At 43.2% G+C, this 22,121-nt stretch overlaps 1 protein-coding gene across 1 annotated transcript in view; it reads left to right on the top strand.

Annotated features, from left to right (window-relative positions):
* Positions 1-22,121, top strand: part of LOC126100294 (putative fatty acyl-CoA reductase CG5065) — a 282,092-nt gene that overhangs the window by 222,942 nt on the left and 37,029 nt on the right. Inside the window, exons 7-8 of the mRNA XM_049910901.1 lie at positions 5,031-5,223; positions 12,010-12,249. Of these exons, the coding sequence (XP_049766858.1) occupies positions 5,031-5,223; positions 12,010-12,249 (433 nt within the window). The remainder of the gene's footprint in view (positions 1-5,030; positions 5,224-12,009; positions 12,250-22,121) is intronic.

The raw sequence follows: 22,121 nt of genomic DNA, 5'->3' as shown, positions 1-22,121 counted from the left end.
GATCACCAAAGGTGGTTTAAATAAAAGCGAAACATGTCTGTTCCAAATAAGACTATCACTGTCGCAAATGACGAAGTAATACTCATATTACTGGAAAACATCTTGTCCGTTACTTCAACGATCTTATTATTAACTTCCGCCGTTTTATTTTTACAGAACTTCAACCGCAACTAAAAGTTTTGGAGGACTGCCGGTTTCGTCTAATTGTAGCCGACATCAGAACTATTTATTTCAGCATGTTGTCCATATCACCAGTAAATAAACTGGTCTTTGTCTTACGGCAAGGGAATCGTGCAAATATGATTGCTGCATATCATATTAACTAACAGGTGCAATACCAAAAACATGCTCGTTTCGCATTAGCAAGCGAACCTTGAAAAATACGGCAGTTAAACCACTGCAGTAACCCATAGGCGCTTTCAAAAAAATTGCAGCATTATGACGAATCATTAATGTATTTGGAAGCATGTATGGGTTATTACGTTGGTTTAACTACCGTATTATTCTTGGTTCGCTTGTTATTACGCAGCGAGCATGTTTTTGGTATTACACCTGTCACTTAATGTGATATCCAAGAACCATATTTTCAGGTTTGTCTTGCCGTAAGACAACAGTAACATTATTTATTACGTGTTGTGCACAACACTCTAGAAATATTAAAAATAAATTTAAAAAGTTTTAAAACCTTCCTTCGTGCCACCTCCCAGACTTATACATGATGGTACACTGGTTTCTTCTGTGCCACTGGTTCTATCATAAGTGGAATATTATTACACGAGTCCGTTAGATTTTTAATAGTCCGCTCGCAGTGTACTACAGTTCATAATCTTTGAACAGTAGTTTGCACATTGTGCGTTACAACAAGATTTGGCAAATGTCAATTTTTCACTATTTATCTTGATCCGTATATTAAATACACACTCATCTGTTGTGTTTTGTGTCCTTATACTCCGTATGTATTGCATGTTGTATTTTATTTTATATACTGATGTTTATCACTGCAAAACTGGTACATGCAAAATACCCTTCCCAGCATTTTGCGTGTAGCTCTTTAAATTTTGTTTTTTCTTATGGTTGGAATACCAGTATACGATTTTAACGTTTTCATACTTGAATTTCTGGACATTTAATTACGCATATGTTGTAATTTATTATTTTATTGAACAGCTACATGTTCACTTGTTTTAATTACCTTTTTATGCATTGGCGACATCTTGCGGTGATAATTTTCGCCAGTCTACTTGTACCAGATGGATATCTGTTAGACAATAAACTGGTTGTGTAATAGATATAATATAACATTATTTGTGATTTAAAACTACATTGTATCAGTCGTTGTATTTACTTCGGCATTTCAAAACATCTAATATTCATAAACGCCGTATAGTACTGCCATCTGTCGGTCTTTGTACCTAATACAGCGTACTTCGATACGTACAGTGAATCAGTTTGCGCTCAAATGTCATCATACCAGACACTTTGTATCCGTGTTTGACGAATTCATTTTCGTTTTACTTGAGAATGTTATAGATGTTTTAGTGAGTCCTACATCCCTTCGTTGTTTTTACAATGTTTATTCTATGTACTTTATCAAGGTTTTTTCACCGAGTGCTTGCTTCCTCTGTTTTTACGGACAAATGGGAGACATTAGAGCACCCGTCCTATAGTCCTGGTCTCTCTCCATGCGAGTATCACATTTTTAGTGCCTTAAGGAAGACCTCCAAGGGTCGACGATTACCCTCGGACAGGGATGTGCAGCAAGCACTTACGGACTTCTACACGCAGAGGACATGGTGTTTCACGAAACGGGTATCTTCAGCCCGGTGCGTCAATGGGTTGATTAGCTCAATGCTAACGACGAGTTTACATGATTGGCATACAGATTGTACGGCATTCGAAAGGAAACTAATTGATCGCCCTTTCAGTTAAAAGATGGGTAACTCAGCCAGAAATTCAGTGAAGAATCTGATAGCTATTGCATCGGCACATGTAGCTATGTTCAGTTTTAACAGTTTAAGCTGTCACTCAACACCGCTGACACTAATATCTATTTCATTCATCTTTTCAGTGGTACAAGGTTTAAATTGGGTCCTGGGTTCCCCTTTGGAAAGGAACATTTGAAAACGGAACGAAGGGCGTAGTCTTATCTGAACGCACGCAAGATAGGAGATTTTCGTCAATTTTTCAATTAAAATAAAAGGCGATGCTTAATCGGATGTTATAATTTTATTCACTACACTTTTGTCTTTAAGAATTCATTTTTGTGTCAACATCGGACGCTCCCTGTAACCGCTGCACCAGGCGGAATAATCCCTTGCAGCCGGAAAATTGGTCATCGGCGGGAATTGCCGATGCCCTGCTTCTGGACCTAACAAAATAATGCTGTACAAGTCATTTCCTAACAAAATGTTTGTTCTCGAAATATGTCGTTTTCTTCGCATACAGTATCGAGACACAACCGTGCACCGAAAATAGCTTTTGAACATATCGCAAAATGGCTTCGTAATCTGACTGAAAATTCAGTTTAGAATGCCGTCATCAATGGGGAATCACAATCAAATGTATTGTCAATTTGAAAAATATAATTTCGAGAAAACGCGTTTAGACTTGGGTTACATTTTTATAGTTAAGGTGAACATATTCTCTAGTCAGCTATACAGTTATCCTTTCAGATCCAAAAGGAGGTCCTCCTCCAACCATCTTCGCGGCCACGGTGGTCCTGCCGTTCTCTTTAGCAGCTTATGTCGTGCGCTGCTCTGCTCGCACGGGATGCTTTTGTGCAGAAGTTGTAACAGAGAGCGATCTCAAGTTCCAGGTCTTTCATAATTTACATAATCCAACGGCTTTACCACGTCGGTAACACCGGTTCCCGCCCGATCATCGAGGTCAACCAACGTTGGGAAAATAATTTGTGGTAAGTTCTATGGGACCAAACTGCTGATGTCATCGGTCCCTAGGCTTACACACTGCGTAACTTAACTTAAACTAACTTACACTAAGGACAACACACACACACCCATGCCCAAGGGAGGACTAAAACCTCCGACGGAAGCAGCCGCACGAACCGTGGCAAGGCGCCACAGACCACTCGGCTACCCCGCGCGGCCCAACGATGGATCCGGCCTGAACTTAGGTGTGTTATCGCCTGAGGAAAACAGAGCGCCTCTGGTTTGAAGGACATACCAGTCGCCAAAGTGGCGGCCAATAGAAAGACTTGCACCAGGCCGTGATGCCACACGACGTTCTTTTCTTTCTTTATTTCCGTAATTCCTGTAACGCCGTGGTTGAAATCATATGTTGCCACGTTGGTCATGGAATGACTATTTTTTCCCCATTGTGAATGGCTTTCGGAGACGCTTTTTCACAAATCGCCTAGTAGAGTGTGCGCAATGTCTTCGTTTAGTTGTTCCAAAACCCACATCATTTCTTGTTTCACCAGCTATTGTTGGTCCTTAAAAACTACGTTCTCCCATCCAAAAAGTATGAAATTAGTGGTTTAACGTGGTGGATAATGAATTTTACATAATAATCATATGGCAAAACACTCTCCTCCTTGTGCGCTATCATTTGTCAAAATCTCAATTCGATATCTCAAACCGTTTATGAAAATACACGAAGAGCGTGTGGGGCATTTCATTCTGTCTGGACCGCTGGAGCGCGGAATCGCAAATGAGTGTGCTAAGTCAGATCAAATTCTCAAGACTGGTGACAGAGACCTCCACCGGAGTCTAAAGAAAAGTTGAGTATGTACAGTAGCCTGCCCGGCTAGCCCCACGCTCTAAGGCGCTGCTTCCCGACCGGGAAGGCGTGCCGGTATCTGGCGGATTAGTGCCGAGGTCCGGCGTGCCGGGCAGCCTGTGGATGATTTTTAAGGTGGTTTTCCATCTGCCTCGACGAATGCGGGCTGGTTCACTTTATTCCGCCTCAGTTACATTATGTCGGCGATTGCTGCGCATACAGCATCCACGTATGCGTGCACCATAAATACTCTACCACACAAACATTTGGGGTTACACACGCCTGGTGTGAGACGTTCCCAGGGAGAGAGGGGGGAGGGAAGGGGGGGGCGCACAATAACCCTGGGTTCGGTTTGGGGCGGCGGTGGGGTGAGTGGACTGCTGTGACCTGTTGTGGGTTGTAAAGAACTGAGGGCTACGGCGGGACGAAGACTCTGCGTCGTTTCTAGGTCCCCGGTTTAATACATACATGTTAACTAAATTTCTTACGCTGCAAAATCATAGCGACTCCGATTTTTTTCGAATTTCGCGTGGAGTCTTACATAAAACGAAGGATCATATTAAGTATTACCACAATGAAATGACGGGCTTGTCGTCACGAAGCTGATATATAAGACATAAGCAACGCAAATATAATTTTTTTTACCAAATTGTTTCTGTAAAATCGTCTGAGAATGACAGCAGAGCGCTCGCATCGATTATATCGTCGCCGACCGGCCGAAAGCATGCAAACAATGTCGGCCTCCCCTTTCGAACAAACGAAAACTGTTTACTATGTATCGGCCACCGTACCCTGCGCGGACTGTAACGCGATAGCACAGTTACTGGCGAACTTGGAATGAACACTACAATGAAGTAGACATCACAGGGAATAGTTTGGGCACTCCGTCTTCAGGCTACGAGTGGCCTACCGTGACCATCCGACCGCCGTGTCATCCTCAGTGGAGGATGCGGATAGGAGAGGTGTGGGGTCAGCACACCGCTCTCCCGGTCGTTATGATGGTATTCGCGACCGAAGCCGCTACTATTCGGTCGAGTAGCTCCTCAATTGGCATCACGAGGTTGAGTGCACCGCGAAAAATGGCGACAGCGCATGGCGGCCTTGATGGTCACCCATCCAAGTGCCGACCACGCCCGACAGCGCTTAACATCGGTGATCTCAACGGGAACCGATGTATCCACTGCGGCAAGGCCGTTGCCCACAGGGAATAGTTTGAGCGAAACAAAATAAGTTTTTCGACATTTTCAGAGAGGGCTATCGCTGAGGTATGTTGTCGGTGCTTGTGTGCGCAGTGACGGCGGCGTGGAAGGAGCCGATCCCCGGCTGGGTGGACAACCTGAACGGGCCGACGGGCCTGCTGGCGGGCGCGGGCAAGGGCGTGCTGCGCACCATCCTGTGCCACCGAGACATGGTGGCCGACCTGGTGCCCGTCGACGTCGCCATCAACCTGCTCATCGCCGTCGCCTGGTACACCGCCACGCAGAGGTAACGCAAGCCCGGCGGTCGGCCTCAAACTCCTGGCACTGCGGTGGTTTTCATAAGAAACTAAAACTAAACAGACCATGAAGGCCCAACGGTGCTGGCTCCCCGCAATGTCATCCTCAGCCCACAGGTGTCACTGGATGCGGATACGGAGGGGCATGTGGTCAGCACACCGCCCTCACGTCCGCCCCAGTAGCTGAGTGGTCAGCGTGACGGATTGCCGTCCTCCGGGCCCGGGTTCGATTCCCGGCTGGGTCGGAGATTTTCTCCGCTCAGGGACTGGGTGTTGTGTTGTGTTCATCATCATTTCATCCCCATCCGGCGTGCAGGTCGCCCAATGTGGCGCCGAATGTAATAAGACCTGCGCCAAGGCGGCCGGACCTGCCCCGCGAGGGGCCTTCCGGCCAATGACGCCAAACGCTCATCATCATCATCACCGCCCTCACGGCCGTATGCCACTTTCCGAGACCGGAGCCGCTACTTCTCGATCAATAAGCTCCTCAATTTGCCTCACAGGGGCTGAGTGCACCCCGCTTGCCAACAGCGCTCGGCAGACCGGATGGTCACCCATCTAAGTGCTAGCCCAACCCGATAGCGCTTAACTTCGGTGATCTGACGGGTACAAGCTTACCTCACATCAGCAGCGTCAGTCTTTTAGGGATTAGCCTCTTCGGCCTGATCCGGCCTCAATCCATTTTTGTTTTTGTCTTTCTGGTTTTCTTCAGCCAATAGGTCTGTAATATTTACTTCATCCTTCGTTCCCAAATCAGACAGAATGTAAATAATATCGAATATTTATAACAAAATCCCAGAACGTGTCAACAACGCTAACATGAAAAAAAAATTGCATGTGACAGAATGCGAACCCACATCGTCTCTATTGAGGGCTTGCTTATGTCGTCGATGCATTAATAAATGACATTTAATTATAGTGGTGACGTGTCTGTGATATATTTTCAATGCCTTGAAATGGCATACTGAAAATTTTTAAAAAAGCGTTTTTCGTGTTTAATTTGCAAATTATTGATAATAACAGCTCAGTCCAGAGAGAGCACTCTTATGTTATGAAGGCATTAACCGTCGATAAATCATTATGTTACATTTTTACACTGCAGAGCCAAAGAAACTGGTGCACCTGCCCAATATCGTGTAGGGCCCGCGAGCACGCGGAAGTGTCGAATCCAGGTAGCGAGTATGCGTAACAAAAAAGGTCGCAAACACACGAAGGTATACAATTTATTGTTAAACAACTGAAGAGTGGAGATTCGAAACGTATTTTCAGTTCTGTGGTGTTCTCAGTACTCTGTCGGATGTCCATAAACTTTACCCAAGTACGAATCAGAGAGAAAACGTTTTTCAGACATTCATTGCTAGATGGCGCATGGTCTTTGCACCAGGCAGTGCCTCCCTTTGGAGTTCGAGTGCCAAGTCGTTGTTCTGCCAGACTGAAACTAAATTATTGAGTCAGCTAAAGCTGTGAACCCATTCCGGGTAATTCCACCGCATACAACAGACTTCTTTGATTTTGAAGATGGTGCTGAAACGTTGTTCTCAATGTAGGAGTGTAATTTCCAAATGCAGCATGATCAAAGAATTTAATACTCATCCGTATTAAATAGCTATTAAAACTTGTTGCTCTGAGACACGAGAATTCAAAATCGGATGATGTATACATGGTGTGCTTCATAAGACCAGCCACATTCATCGCTTACAAAACAGAGAGACGTCTTGACAATGTCGCCATTTATTCCTCTACAGCGTAGGGAGTTATACAGTAAAATTTGAAACACCTGATTTGAAGAACAGACTGATGTAAGACAGATTTTTTCCTTGAGGTTTCATAATGCCTCAGTATTAATGACACTTGAAAGAAAAACTTTCTGATTGGCATTTAGAATCAGTCAGCCATTAGTATGACACCTAGAACGTTCTTCATAAATTATTTATGTTCTAATTTGTATCATTGTTTTTTGCAGTTATGAAATAACTGGTATCAGAATACCTTCTCAGTTTTTTGCATACGTGTAAATTATACGTATAAGCAAATATATTGTTTTTTTGATTCTGATAAATATGAGATTTGGCACTTAGAACGTATCGTATTTCCACTCCTCAGGTACCACCCATTTCTTTGTAGATCACCAATTTAGTATTGGAGGGCAGCGTGGAGGATAATAATCGTAGAGGGAGACCAAGAGATGAATACACTAAACAGAATCAGAAGGATGTAGGTTGCAGTAGGTACCGGGAGATGAAGAAGCTTGCACAGGATAGAGTAGCATGGAGAGCTGCATCAAACCAGTCGCTGAACTGAAGACCACAACAACATCTTCACTGTTGAAACAAAAATGGAGCCTCCTAAAGCACAAGTCCATTTTATTGACAAGCATAGTGACAGGTATTCATCGTTGTAGGAGAGTATGATAACAAATTCAGAGCAAATGAAACAGACGTCACAGTAAAAGGTGCCCAAACAGTCGTGTCAGTAGACAGTTATGGCGACGCACGCGTGTATTCTCGCACGCAAAGGATAGGTTCCGAATGCGACAAATTGTCCCAAGCATCTTGCACCTTCTGTTGCAGATCGGGAATGGTTCTTGCTGGAGAGCGAGTAAGTTCCCGCTTCACCATGTCCCATACCTAATCAGTTGGGGAGAGATCGAATATTCTTGTTGCCCAGGTCCATTGTTGTTTACCATTGAGTTGTGTCGCAGCAGCCGTATGTGGACGTGAATTGTCCTGCTGAAAAACCACATTAACGTCCTGTCCAAGAAATGGCTGTAGCACGGGAACAGTAACTTTTGCAATGTAGCGGGCCGCGGTTACTTTACTCTGCAAAAACATCAAATGTGATCACGAGTTGTAACTGATGGGCCCCCACACCATGGAGCCTTCAGTGAGACCTGTGTGTGTTGTGAGGTAGCGCGCGAATTGTAGCGTCCTGAACCCACCGCACAGGCCGCTCGGTGGGCGCGGGCCGCTTGGCAGCCTGACCACTTGATGCTGGACGTTGGCTGAAGCAAGAGGGATCCAGCGGTCTCGTCGCTGGGAATTCCACGGTGACGCTGTGCCGATGAAAGAGACTTGTAAGCCGAGAGAGCCAAAGATGGTGGACTTTGTGAAACCATCATGGCAGACATTGCATAGTTTGTATAGAAATTAATAGTAGCCAGGTGAAACATAACTCAAAAAGAAACATGTACATTACTATTATTTGCACGACGATTCTGATGGTGTAATCAGATTTCCAATATCCTTATTAGTTTAAAGTTCATTATCTGATGGTAAATTATACAAGCAACACCCAGCCCAGCAACGAATTTCCAAAATGTAAATGCTTCATCTGATTTTGTCAATCGCAGTGTCTTTAGAAGCTATTAGTGTCAACCTAAGTTGGTAAGAACTACAGGCATGTAACTTGAATAGTACATGAGTTATTGGAGGTCAAAGTAGCCAGTTACTATCGATCGCGTCAGGCCATAAGTACTCCACAGTTACACGAAAAAACGGTAGCAGCATGCTTATATATTTATTCATCTATGTCTTTGTTTATATCCGATATCTACTACTCATGAAGAAATTGCTTAAATATTTACTGTGTTTTAGAAAGCACAGAGAAATTAGGCTACTGGCCTACCTTTTGCTCTATTCCTTTGCTATATGTTTATTTAATTTGTTTATGTATCTAATAATGTGTGTTACAGCGTGTTTATGGTCCAGTCGTAGGTATATTTATTTAATTTAAAGTTATTTAAATGTAAATACAGTATTTCGTATGTGTTTCATTATTATTGTGAGTGTGCGTTGGCTTGAAGACAGCGATCGTGAATGGGGAGGTTGAATGGAAGTGGGAGAACAGTGCGAGAGAGGAGAGGAGTTCTGGATGGTAAGGGACACGACACGGGAAGTGCTGGATGGCGCGACGGACGCGGAGTCGACGGTTCAAATGGCTCTGAGCACTATGGGACTTAACATCTATGGTCATCAGTCCCCTAGAACTTAGAACTACTTAAACCTAACTAACCTAAGGACATCACACACATCCATGCCCCAGGCAGGATTCGAACCTGCGACCGTAGCAGTCGCGCGGCTCCGGACTGAGCGCCTAGAACCGCTAGACCACCGCGGCCGGCTAGGACGCGGAGTCGGTGGAAAGACTTGGACAGTGGAGCAGTTTGCGCGTGGTCGCGGAGGATAGAAATATTTCGGAGTGCCGACCTGTGCTCTTGTGTGATTTCCGTGGCTCCTGCAGTGAAGACGTAGTGTGTGTTTAGAAGTGAATATCGCGCGAGCTATGTTGTTATTCATAACTAATTACGTGCAGTAGGAATCTATTGCTTTCCTCTTATTCAGCTTATATTTTATTTAATTGCTGGACCATCGACACCAATAAGCGCTTTGCAGAAATATACCGCATTCTCAAAAGTACTTCTACTACCGTATTCATCATTTAAAGTCGTTAAGATAGTACCTGCAGATTTGATTTTATTGCAATCTTTCATGTATAAATTTCGGTATTAATTTGCAGTTGCCGATTGACAGGAACCTTCGACCATTCGATTCATGTGTCTATTCATATTGTATACTGTAGACTAAGCTGTATTTGACTTTTAATGCTGCAACTACGTATCCGAGCCCCTAGGCAACGAAACCAGCCAAAACTTTCAATATTTCAACACTGCGTCGGAGGGTGCGTGGTTATTCGAAAACCCGCAGTGTCGTAGGTGAATACTCTCCGGAAAAGCCGCTCATGTGATTTACGCAATACACGTATATGTCCATTATTCGCGTACAGAGAAAAGCTTCTCTGTTCACTGAAGGCAACAGAGCGTCATTCCACTCTCTAGTTAACTGTTTCAGGACATCAGAGTAACTGCGCTTGACGGTGTCGTGGTAGCAGTGATAGCCTGGGCAGAGGAACGTGTCATGTTAGTCCTGCTGCAAGCCGACAGTTTCCAGTAGTCCTTGGTGACAGGTCAGGTGCAACATGCGCCCAGATTTCACCCCTGGGTGATTTTTCGAGGCCTCTGACAATGCATCTATACTACAGGGACGTCCAGAACGTAGTGTACGGGCATGGGAATGATCCAAAGACCAAGGTAGCGACGCACCACCGATACGTGTACAGCAGCCCATTGATACGTCCATCCAGCTTCTTGCAGACCCGCAATGCGACCCTGTTCAAATGGCTGAAATTGTTCAACAGGAGTACGTACTCGTCGGCGGGGCGTGGTCGTACCCTAGAATGAATGCTGCAACTATTGTTCGCCTCTAAATTCAGCACAGTTGTTGCCTGCAGAGTCAAAACAGGGGACGCACAGACAGGCCTGAGCGCCATCCGATCGCCAATAACCGTGACAGATGAGTCATCCGTTGGTGCGATGTGTGTGAGAAAAGGAAAGAGACTGATTTTTTATCTATTAAAGTTTTTACTTTTTTAAAAACACAATATTGCCCCATTCAAAGTAGTTGCCTTCGCAACTATACACGGGCGGAGTCGTCGTTCCCAATCTTGGTAGCAGCGCTGAGGCTGTAGGTGGTAAGGCCTTTAACATGTCGGTCATTTTCTTTTCAGTGTTCTCCAGGGTCGCAAAATGTGTTTTAAAGGCATTTTTTCAACTTCAGGAAAAGAAAAGGTCACAAAGACACAGATCAAATGAATAGGGGAGCTGCGGAAACACAGGAATGCCTTTAGAGGCCAAAAATTCCGTGATGGAAGTGGGCTTGTGACATGGGACGATGTCATGATGGAGCATCCACTTGTCAGCAATGTCCGATCCCCGTCGATTTACACTTTTCCTGAACCTGTCAAGAACATCTTTGTAAAACGGTTGGCAGTCCGTACTGGAGGAACGAATTCTTCGTGCACAGTACGCCTACTGTCAAAAAAGCAAATCAGCATTGTTCTAATCTTTGATTTCCTCATTCGAGCTTTTTTCGGTCGAGGAGATATCTTAGCATTCCACTCCTCACTTTGCTACTTTGTCTCACGATCGCATTCAAAAATCCAGGAACACGCGACTGATTCATTCATGGTGAAGTCTGATGCACGGTGAAAGTGGTTAACAGCTCACCTATCAGCCGTATTGTTTAAACATCGGTCTGACCTCACAAAAGCATGCACACTTTTTATGTTTTCGCTGGTTTTTGAAGCTGAATGTCTACCTGAGCGAGGTTCATCTTCACAGCGTTCTCATCCTTCCAAAAATGATTTGTACCAACGAAAAACTTGTGCTCTTGATAAAAGATGTTCCTCATAGGCGTGTTTCAACTTTTCAAAAGTCACATTCGCGGATTTCCCGAGTTTAACACAAAACCTGACAGCCTAACGTTGCTCCAAATTCCGCTTTTCCATTTTCGTAACACACATAAAAAAAAACTTCACGGATGGCGCACTCTAAAATCACTTGATGGCTGTACGGAGCTGAAGCTCGGACTGAGCATCTGGAAGGCATGAACATACCGGTATACACAAGTAGAAAAACACAGCGGTGTCAGATCGCTCGTAGTGTTGTCAGTCTTTTTTCTCACACACCTCGCATGCACATATTATGCCCAGGTTCCACTGAACACAGTCCTTGAAGATGTCGCTTTTTTTTTCAGAGTGTACAAGATGAACTTCTTTGAAGTAGCAACTGAAAAAGCATGGTTGCGGAAGGAAACACTAGTCGCATTATTAGACTGTAGATTGAATAACTCTCAGTTCTCTGTATCTGATACGAACTGGAACGAATCTCAATGTAGAAGATGTAGTGCTTGTCCTTTGACTGTCCCGTGTGCTGTGCGCAGGCCAAACAGCATCCTGGTCTACAACTGCACCTCGGGCAGCACGAACCCGATCCGGTGGCGAGACGTCGAGGAGATCGGCCACGAGAACCTGCTGAAGAACCCGTTCAGCGACGTGCTCTGGTACCCCGGCGGCAGCTTCAAGAGCTCCAGGCTCGTCAACAACTTCTGCGTGTTCGCCTTCCACTTGCTGCCCGCCTACATGCTCGACATCGCAGCACGCCTCTCCGGCAAGAAGCCCATGTGAGTATAAAGCCTTCCTCCGCCTGTCACTTGCCATCTCTTCTTTTAAATCGTATACAGTTAGCAATGGTTAGCCGCAAGAATAACGTCGTTCGTTGCTTGAAAACAAGTATTGCGTTTAAATCGCGCGAACTTGAAGGAAAAGGAAAGCAGGAAGACTGGGGAGAAACGAACATTTTTGAATACAGAGAGTTTAAAAAAAAGTGTCACATACTCAGTCCGCCCCACAAGAAAGGTGACTGCTGTAAAATAAAATGCAAGACGTTGTTTATTTTTAGTTTACATGAGTTTTATTCAAACTATGCTCCACGTGAGTCAATGAACATCTGAAAGCTTTGCAAAAATTGTTCGAAACAATTCTTACACTAAACCTTTGGAATTTCCTACAGTTCAATGATCGCAGCCTTCTGGATACCTGAAATCGTGTCGAAATGCTTTCCTTTCATTGATATTTTCAGTTTTGTAACTAAACAGAATTCAGATGGAGACAAGTCAGGTGAACAACGAGAACGCTCAAGCAGCACAATACAGTTTTGTGCCAAGAAATCGCGTACGACCTTGCTTTTGTACACTGGTGCAGTGTCGTGCAGAAAATACCATATTCCTTGATTCAGGTAAAAAAAAAATTGGAAATGAGCTTACGGCATCGTTGGCCGGGAGACCCCTAGCCGGAGAAGTTCGGCCGCCAAGTGCAAGTCTTATTTCATTCGACGCCACATTGGGCGACATGCGCTCCGGTGATGAGGATGAATGATGATGAGAACAACACAGCACGCATGTCCGAGCGGAGAAAATCTCCGACCAGGCCGAGAATCCAGCAAGGGCCCGTTTGCATGGGAGGCGAGCACGTTACCACCCAGCTAAGCAGGCAGACTCTTGATTCCGGTATTCACGTCGAACTCGAAGAATCCTTGCCCACAAACGATTGAAAACAGACAACTAGTAATCTGCATTTACCATCTGGTCTTTTGGAGTGAATTCTTCATGGATAATTCGTTTTGAGTGATTAAAAAAGAGAGAGCAAATGAACGAACAGTAGCCAGTGTCTTGACACGTCTTTTCTGCATGCGCATATTTTTCGGTCTTGGAGATTCTGGATCTTTCCATTCCGAGCTTTGGCGCTTAGTAAGTGGCTCGTTCTGAAAACACAGTCTTTCATCACCTGTTACGATGCGAGATGCACGAGGAAGACAGGCCTGGTCTTACGAGTGCCAGTAGCACACTCCGACAGGGAGCGAGTAACTATTTCAGCCAAGTTTAATAATTCTTGATTGTGCCTTTAAATGCGTTCAAGCTCTCGACAGCACACGACAATGTTAAGACCTTTAGTGGGTACCTTATCGATTTAATATTGATTTCCAATGGACCCTGCACGGAGTCGAACATTCGTTTAGTGTGGCGGACAAGTCGACTACTGTGACGTCACAAGTTTCTTGCAGGGCCAGTTTTTCTCGTAGGCCCCGTTACGATGTCAGACATGAATATTGGGTCCATGGCGGCTGATCTTTTCATATCTCCGCAGTGTTCCGCTCAGTAATCTTTCTGATCGTCAGTGAGTGAGTGGGGCACAAAGCGACAACAAATCTTCTTTTCGGTGGAAAATTTTCATTTAGAATGCCTTGCAGAGTTGTTTTAGGAACTCCGGTGAGCACCTCAATTAACCTGGTATATGTACAACGATCATTTCAAAGAATTTCGGCCACGTTTGGAAAATTTTCTTCGACTCTAACTGTCAATGATGCACCTCGACGTAGACCATCTACAGTGCTGTTTCTCCCATCAAGAAACCTTGCGTACCACTTAAAAACGTTTCTGCGATTCGTTACTTCACTATCATAAACAGACCGTACGAGATCAAAACTGTTATTGGCAGCTTTACCCGATTTAAAACAAAACTTAACGTTCGCACTTTGTTCCATTCTCTTTTAACGACCTAAGTTCAAATCATATTAATGTTTCGGTTGTCATGAGCAGTATGTCATGACAGAGCTGGTAAATTTAAAACGGAAGGTAGTCGAAATACAATGCTAGTTAATTTGTGCATCCGTTCACAGATGGAATTAGTTGTTACACAAATATAAAATCAGTCCCCATTCCTGTGGGATGAAATTTCTTTCCCTACATGAGGTAGTACTGGTCAAAACTGAAACAAAAGTTCCGATATTTACATGTCTGGAATGCAGTACGTGTTGAGATACGGGCCGTTTTACTTGTGACGGGTAATGTGTAATATTCTATGGTGTAAGCCGTCTACCTGTTGCAGTAAGCCGCTCGATGAATTACCAATGCCATAACAACATTACCAATGATCTTGCAGAAAGACAACGACTGTTGAGTTATGCAGGATGAGGCACCACGCCATTTTCTACGAATCGTGCGACAGTACATCTCCGCAACGTTCCGAGGGTGATGGCTTGGTCGACGAGGTCCGGTAATAAATCCTCATCTTCCATCGGACTTTCATTCGCTGGATTTCCGGCTATGGGGATAATTAAAGGCATTGGTAAAGCCATACCCACCCACAATGTGCAGCTTTTACAGGAGCGTGTGGGCAACACATCTGACACAATCCGAATGGAGACAGTTGTATATGAAACAGTGCCTAATTCACTGACGGAAATGGCTGAAGGATGTACCAATATGCGTGGTAACCACATGCTCCACTGACTATAGTGTCTCCTTGACGTAATAGACATATGGGAATGAGAGGACAGGCTGGCCCCTATGTGAGCAGATTTTTCTTTCCGGACATACCATTACTGTAGCTTTTCTTGTAGTTTTGACCAGCACTACTATATCGTGTAGGAATACCTGATTTACACTGAGGTGACAAAAGTAATGGGATACGTCTTAACATCTTGTCGGACCTGCTTTTTCCCGGCGTATTGCAGCAATAAGTTGTTGGAAGTCCCCTGAAGAAATTCTGAGCCATACTGCCTCTACAGACATACATAACTGCGAAAGTGTTGTCGGTGCAGGATTTTCTGCCGAACCGGCCTCTCGATTATCCCCCCTAAACGTTCGATGAGATTCATGTTGGGCTATCTGGACGGCTAAATCATTCGCTCGAATTGTCCAAAATGTTAATAAATCATTCGTATACAGTTGTGGCCTGGTGACATGGCGCATTGTATTGGAACATGAAGTCCACGAATGGCTGCAAATGGTCTTCAAGTAGCCGAACATAACCATTTCCCGTCAATCATAGGTTCAGTTGGACCAGAGGACCCAGTCCATTCCTAATAAACTGAGCCCACACCATTATGGAGCCACCAGCAGCTTTCAGAGTTCCCTGTTGACAGAGAACCCTGCCACCAGCTATTAGCAGCTGAAAGCGAGGCCCTTCTGACCAGTCCAACGTTTTCCAGTCTCTAGGGGCCAACCAATTTCGCAACGAGCCCAGGAGAGGAGCTGCAGCCGATGTCATGCTTTTAGCAAAGCCATTCGATCGGTCGTCTGCTGACATTGCCCATTAAAGTCACATTTCGCTGCAGTGCGCTAACGGATACGTTCGTCGTAGGCCCACACTGATTTATGCTGTTATTTCACACAGTGCTGTGTGTCTATTAGCACAGGCAACTCTGCGCAACCGCCCCTGCACTCGGTCGTTAATTGACGGCAATCGTCCACTACGTTGTCCGTGGTGAGAGGTAATGCCTAAAGTGTGGTATTCTCGACACAGTCTTGACACTGCGCATCTCGGAATATTGAATTTCCTAACCATTTCCGAAATGAAATGACCCATGCTTCTAGCTCCAATTACCATTCTGCGTCAAAGTCTGGTACTTACCGTCGAGCGGCTATAGTGACGTCGGACGCCTTTTCTTATGAATCACCTGAGTACAAATGACATCTCCGCCAGTCCACTGCCATTTCATACCTTGTGTATTCGACAGTACCGCCATCTGTATACATGCATATCGCTATCTAATGACTTTTGTAACTTTCGTGTATATTGTTAAACACCCCGTAGGCCCCACACTTTGGCAGTCACAAACTTTCACATAACAGGCGTACTGCATTAGTCTCCAGCCCCACATCACACAGATGGTATTTTTCACAATACAGGCACTATGTTTCCCTATCTCAGTACACCTAGACTCTGTGAATTAGGGACTAACTTCCCGTCGAAGACTTTTGGTCGTTAGAGAAGACCAGATTGCTAGATTGGGGAGCCGGCCAGGGTGGCCGAGCGGTTCTAGGCGCTACAGTCTGGAACCGCGCGACCACTACGGTCGCAGGTTCGAATCCTGCCACAGGCACGGATGTGTGTGATGTCCTTAGGTTAGTTAGGGGACTGATGACCTCAGAAGTTAAGTCCCATAGTGCTCAGAGCCATTTGAACCATTTTTAGATTGGGGAAGGACGGGAAAGGAAATGCACCGTGACATTTTCAAAGAAGCAATCGCAGCATTTGTCTATAGCTATTTCTGGAAACCACGAAAAACTTAAATCAGAATAACCTTCTCATGATTTGAGGCACTACGAATTCGAATACGAATCCAGTGACATCCGGTTTTGTCATAGTCACAAGGTACATAATTCAGTGGCTACATCCCGGGATAACCCTTAAACGATATGGAGAAACTACGAAGAAGGTGCATCTACATTCCACAACACAATTGGAGGATCGCCTTGTTGAAACCGCGTAACTGTTTCCCATTGCGGTGCGGAAGTTTGATATTTGGCTCAAACGTGTCGACAATCTTCCTCTATAGTGCTGCGAAAGGAAACCGCCCTGCGAGCTAACGGATTGGCGACGCTTCAAAAAGCAGGGTGCCGACAGATGCGAAAGAAATGTTACAACTCCGAAGTGCAAGGTGGGTTAGAGAAGTCACATTAGCACCACATTTCACCGCAATTCTGCCCAACGTACCAGTACCAGCACCCCTTCTTCTGCCGCCCCTGAGACAGAAGTCAGAACGGCGACGCCTAGCGTTGAAATCACGCAGTCTTCTTCCGAGTGGCCGAGGAAGGCATTCCAGTCACACTACCGCTCAGAATCCGCACGAAAAGGTCTCAGGAGGTGGCGTAAACAGCGTCAGCAAAACCACCTGTTCCCTTGCGGCGTTGATTCCTAACCTTTTCGCAGCCGAAAACGACCGTTCGGAGTGCTATGAGCAGCAGGACGGCGTTCTTCACAACGTTCAGCACTGGTGGCATCCCACCCCTCTCTCCCCCCTTCCCGGAAGTTTCAGCCTTTCTCTAAGGACATCGTGAGCCAGAAACCCTATTGAAAGCGATCTGACCCATTTGGAGTGTGTGCTCTGATGTACAGGTTGGAACCACTGGGGACCGTTCAAAACCATTCGACGAAATCTGAACGTGATCCGAAGCAGCAAAGGGTGTTTATGCTTTTTCGGTCCTCCTGTTTCGCACCCTGCTGTGGTGTGATCACAGGGAGGTGTAAAATTGACACGGGCGTGAATATAATGGCAAAGGGTCCCTCTAATACCCCCAGTTCAGCAACACCCTCGATGCCACCTTCGCGCATTTGCTGAGCACTTCAAAAATGTACCCATACAGAGACTTCGACACCCAGACAGCTCAGTGGCGTTCCATTACTATTCTAGCGCCTCAGGGCACGCAACCCCTTCGACATCTCTTAGATTCCACATGCCTGCAATCAGGCTTACAATTTGTCTATTAAAGAGAGTGAATTATATTCATGTACATTCGAAGTAACCTAGATTTGCATTAATCAACCAATATGCATAAACAAACACAAATATTCGTATTAAAAACTACTTATTTGTGCAAGTTGTCAGTTAAAAATTACGTCACTTTTTAAAAATCGTTTATTAGCAGTTTCAATTCACTGAGAAGATGATTTAATTCTTTTGACGCCCAAAAATTTAATCCCCAGCTATCAGTGAGCCAGAATTTCGAAAACACAAACATTTACTGACGTAAAAAGAATTTACTTCTGATCCATGCCAAGGATTTCTGGACTGTATGAAGCTAACGAATGGTCAGCTACCGGAGTGTTGATCAGTCACATTGTTGTGTACTCCTGTAAATAACCATTATTGTCAAGGTGAACTAAGTACAGCACGCTTGGCGACAACGGTTTTTAACAAACAAACAAATCGGATGAAATATTGAAGGTATAAGATGTGTAGCAGGGTTCTTTCCACACAAGTAGCAACATTTCGATCGCTGAAGGGGTTATTTGCTCGCACATCACTGAACAGAACAATTGTTGACCTGTAGTTACCTTGAACTTTATCTTTGACTCGTATTCTTTAGAATTGTAATTAGCAACGTTTTTCCCCAGTTAAATACGTCATAGCCTCCAAAAAAACATATCTCTTACATTTGAAAACTATGGAGCATACTACTGTAACGTGGAGCAAGTCATAAATTCGGATTATGACCTTACATTCGTCTCAATTATGTAGCTTTTATTTGTAGATGCTAAGAAATAATATTCATCTGGGACAGATGAGTTAAATCCGAATCTTTTCATTTTATTCATCCTTAGATTAGAAATTACAGAAAGAACAAGAACAAGCCTTAATTTCAATACACTCGAAAGGGTTTCAATCTTCGTGACCACCATCAATTCTCCAATTAGACACAGAAGGAACTAATATATATCGTTCACTACTTACGAAAAGGATTACTTATCTTATACATCATAATTAATAATTAATCTTTTGACATGATACACCTGATTCCCAGAAATTTATGTGAAAGTTTTTCTAATATTTCTACGTTTCAGCAACTAACCAGATCGTATGGTACTGGTTGACTCTGGTTTCTTCCAGGACATTTATAATGATTGCACTGAAGACCCCACGATAGTAGATGAATAACCTTGTTGTATTTTCATAAAAGGCGACAGATATGTGTCCAGCTGTAAGTGTGCCATTACTGGTAGACTGTGGTTCTCAGTGCCTGTCACATATAATTGAACTAATAGATGTCAAACAGCACACTAACATAAGGATGGAACTGTGGAAATATCATGTGAATCCATTCATCGACTATTGCAGTAATAGTTCATCCATAAAAATGAAGTCAGTATCGAATGCAGCCCTGAGATAATGCACGTGGAGATGGAGTACAGTGCCACAATAATATCGGCCAGTGATTGCATCTAGTTCAAAGATGCTCATGCAACATTATGTGCCCCTAATGATCAATATACTTACAAATACCATCTCTGGACAATTAGGGGATTACTCATTCACGATCTAGAGGGAAATATCTCAAAATAATTCCAGTCTGTATCAGACAGGTAGGAATTATTTATCTGTCACAAGGACTTCATTCCAGCAGAAAGGCTATTTTCAAAAGCTGGCGAAGTGATTTCTCCTCAGAGAAGTATATTAAAAGTAGAACATACCAACAAATTATTTTTTTTAAGTTCTCCAGAAAATAAGATTTGGCACTGATAATTTTTTGCATTTATATTATCTGAATAGCTGACTGTTAAAAAGCACCTAAGTCACTTTTTCATAGTTTTGAGAAAAACAAAACAAACTTTTTTCCTTGTGTGCTATTAAATATTGTTCTGGTAAAGTTACATATTAAAATATGACATAGCCCTACAATTAGGTAAACATTTCGATGCTTAATATCTAATACGAAACCAGAAAAAAATTATTTTATCGTGTTATCTTAGATACCTTTTAAAACTCAATAAATTTTAAAGAGTGGTTTTGCTTCAAATAATGCATATTTTTATTAAATAATGAGTAAGATCAGTTAGCTGATATTCTAACAACAAATCTTTACTATTTAATGAATATTACACATTATACTGACTTGTTTCTCTGAACCTTATTCATTATCATCGAGAGAAACAGAAGCTACTGGCCTCAGTACAAGTTGATCGTAATAGCCTTCGTATTTTTTTTTTTTTTTTTTTTTTTGCAATATATGGCATAATTTTCTTTAAGTCTTCAGTTTTGTAATTTTTAATAGATATTTTTCCTTGTGAATAAGGTTTTTGACTAGGTAAAGATACTTGACGATAAATGTATTAAGTCTTTGAAAACCACCTGATCATTATAACATATGTAATCAATCGTTCTGTTGCACGGATTGTATGAATGTCCACGCAAAGGAAAGAAAAGCTGTTTAATACTTCTAAACTCGCACGTATCAGTTAGGGCTAGACAAAGTCTTGACAATATATATGGTTCATGTTTTGCCTATGAGAATTATCTGAAAACAGGTGTAATCCAGTAAGTGTCTCGCATACATGGTTTATAGTTAAGTACAACAGGAAAGAAGTAGCTTCATCGGGTCCTTTGTGGGCCTGACCTTCATGGTAGATGTAATGGGCTAAATTCATCATAGTGTTGAATTACAGAAAACGTTCACTGTGGATTGCCTCAAGTAATAAATTTCCTGAACAGAAATCTTTGGTAACTCACATTTTGTTTTGTGTATAGTCAAATGCAGGACCTAACGTGTTAATCATTTTCTTCACTCTTTTTAGTCGTTTCATTAAGAGCAGATGTGAATTGTTTAGGTTGCCTCATGTGCACCATTAATTCTGCAGTCGTGACTCTTTTCGCAGTATCCTGTAAGTGAGGACCACGTATTCGCATCTTCTTTTCCTCATAAAAGCAACAGGCGTGAATTTGTGGTTTCCCGAAATTTAGGTTATAATTTTCTTTGAAATGTGTATTGAAAATCTAATACTTCTTATTTGTATCAAGATATTTTACGTTATACAACTCACACATTTTTTGACAGACAGTTCACATGACAAAAATGTGAAGTCTGTATGAGACGCGTATTGCGTTTTGTACACAGGAAATACGTTCGTGTATCTTCAACATTTGAAGTGTTACCAACGTTGAGTGTTAAAAGAAACCAGAGTCAGTGCCTTAGGTACCTTTTGAGTCTGACTTCAGAAAAAAAAAATCGCCTGTAACACATAGAAAGAAACCTTGACTGAGGCTCTTTTTAACACCCAAAATATTCACCTCTATTTTAATCGACTTTTCCTGTCTATTTTCTCATATGCTGCAGTATAACTCTTTATTTTTGTTAAGATTTCTCTCTTTATATGGTAAAATAATATGTAATTAAATCTGGTTTTCCTTAACTTTTCATTAATTCCTAAAACGCGCTTCTCTAAGCTTTATATAACATGTGCCATCATAATTAACATGAATTTTATAACTTTATAACTGGCACGGATAAGTCAAAATATCGATATTTTCAATTCGATTAATAGTGTGTATCGATATTCTGTACAGCGATATACGGTTATATCGAATACAGATATAACCAAGTGGTTATAATTACTACTCACAGAGGTCCAGTGTGGGCTGTGAGTATAGTTTGTCTGCAAAACCTTGTAGATGTTCTAGTGTGGTAATGCGGAACCGATTTACACTGGAAAAAATTAGTTTCAATTTTCGCAACCAGGCGCAAATCTGGCGCTGTGATTGCAATAATAGGTACAGAAGTGTTTCCACAAGTAATGTATTAGGAACAGGGCGTGACCAGAGAAGACCAGTCAAGCGAGAAAAACGTAATGTTGATTTTATTATGAACCGCTACTTGGACGACATGTTCAATGTGAACACCGGAGACGTCGATGAAATGATGTACAACTACAGATTTGCACCTGGTGGCCAAAATTGGAGCTCATTTTTTCCACCGTAAATCGGTTCCACATTTACGCGCAAGCGTATATACTAAGTTTCGCTGCCATACCATAATTACTGCCCACACTGAACCTCCGTGAAAAGCTGCACTTTAATCATAGCCACCCGGTATTTCGATGCCTCATCCCTAGTGCAAGCATCCTGCTGTAAACCGGAGAACAATATACACAGTTGCCGGATTAGGAACACAGTGAAGTGAACTGTTTGTGACCCTGTCCACCGGCGAGATCCGGCGTC

This window comes from Schistocerca cancellata, chromosome 9 (assembly GCF_023864275.1).
Source record: "Schistocerca cancellata isolate TAMUIC-IGC-003103 chromosome 9, iqSchCanc2.1, whole genome shotgun sequence".
Classification (NCBI taxonomy): domain Eukaryota; kingdom Metazoa; phylum Arthropoda; class Insecta; order Orthoptera; family Acrididae; genus Schistocerca; species Schistocerca cancellata.
Note: the sequence above shows the minus strand (reverse complement) of the source record. Positions and strands in the feature narration are given on the sequence as shown.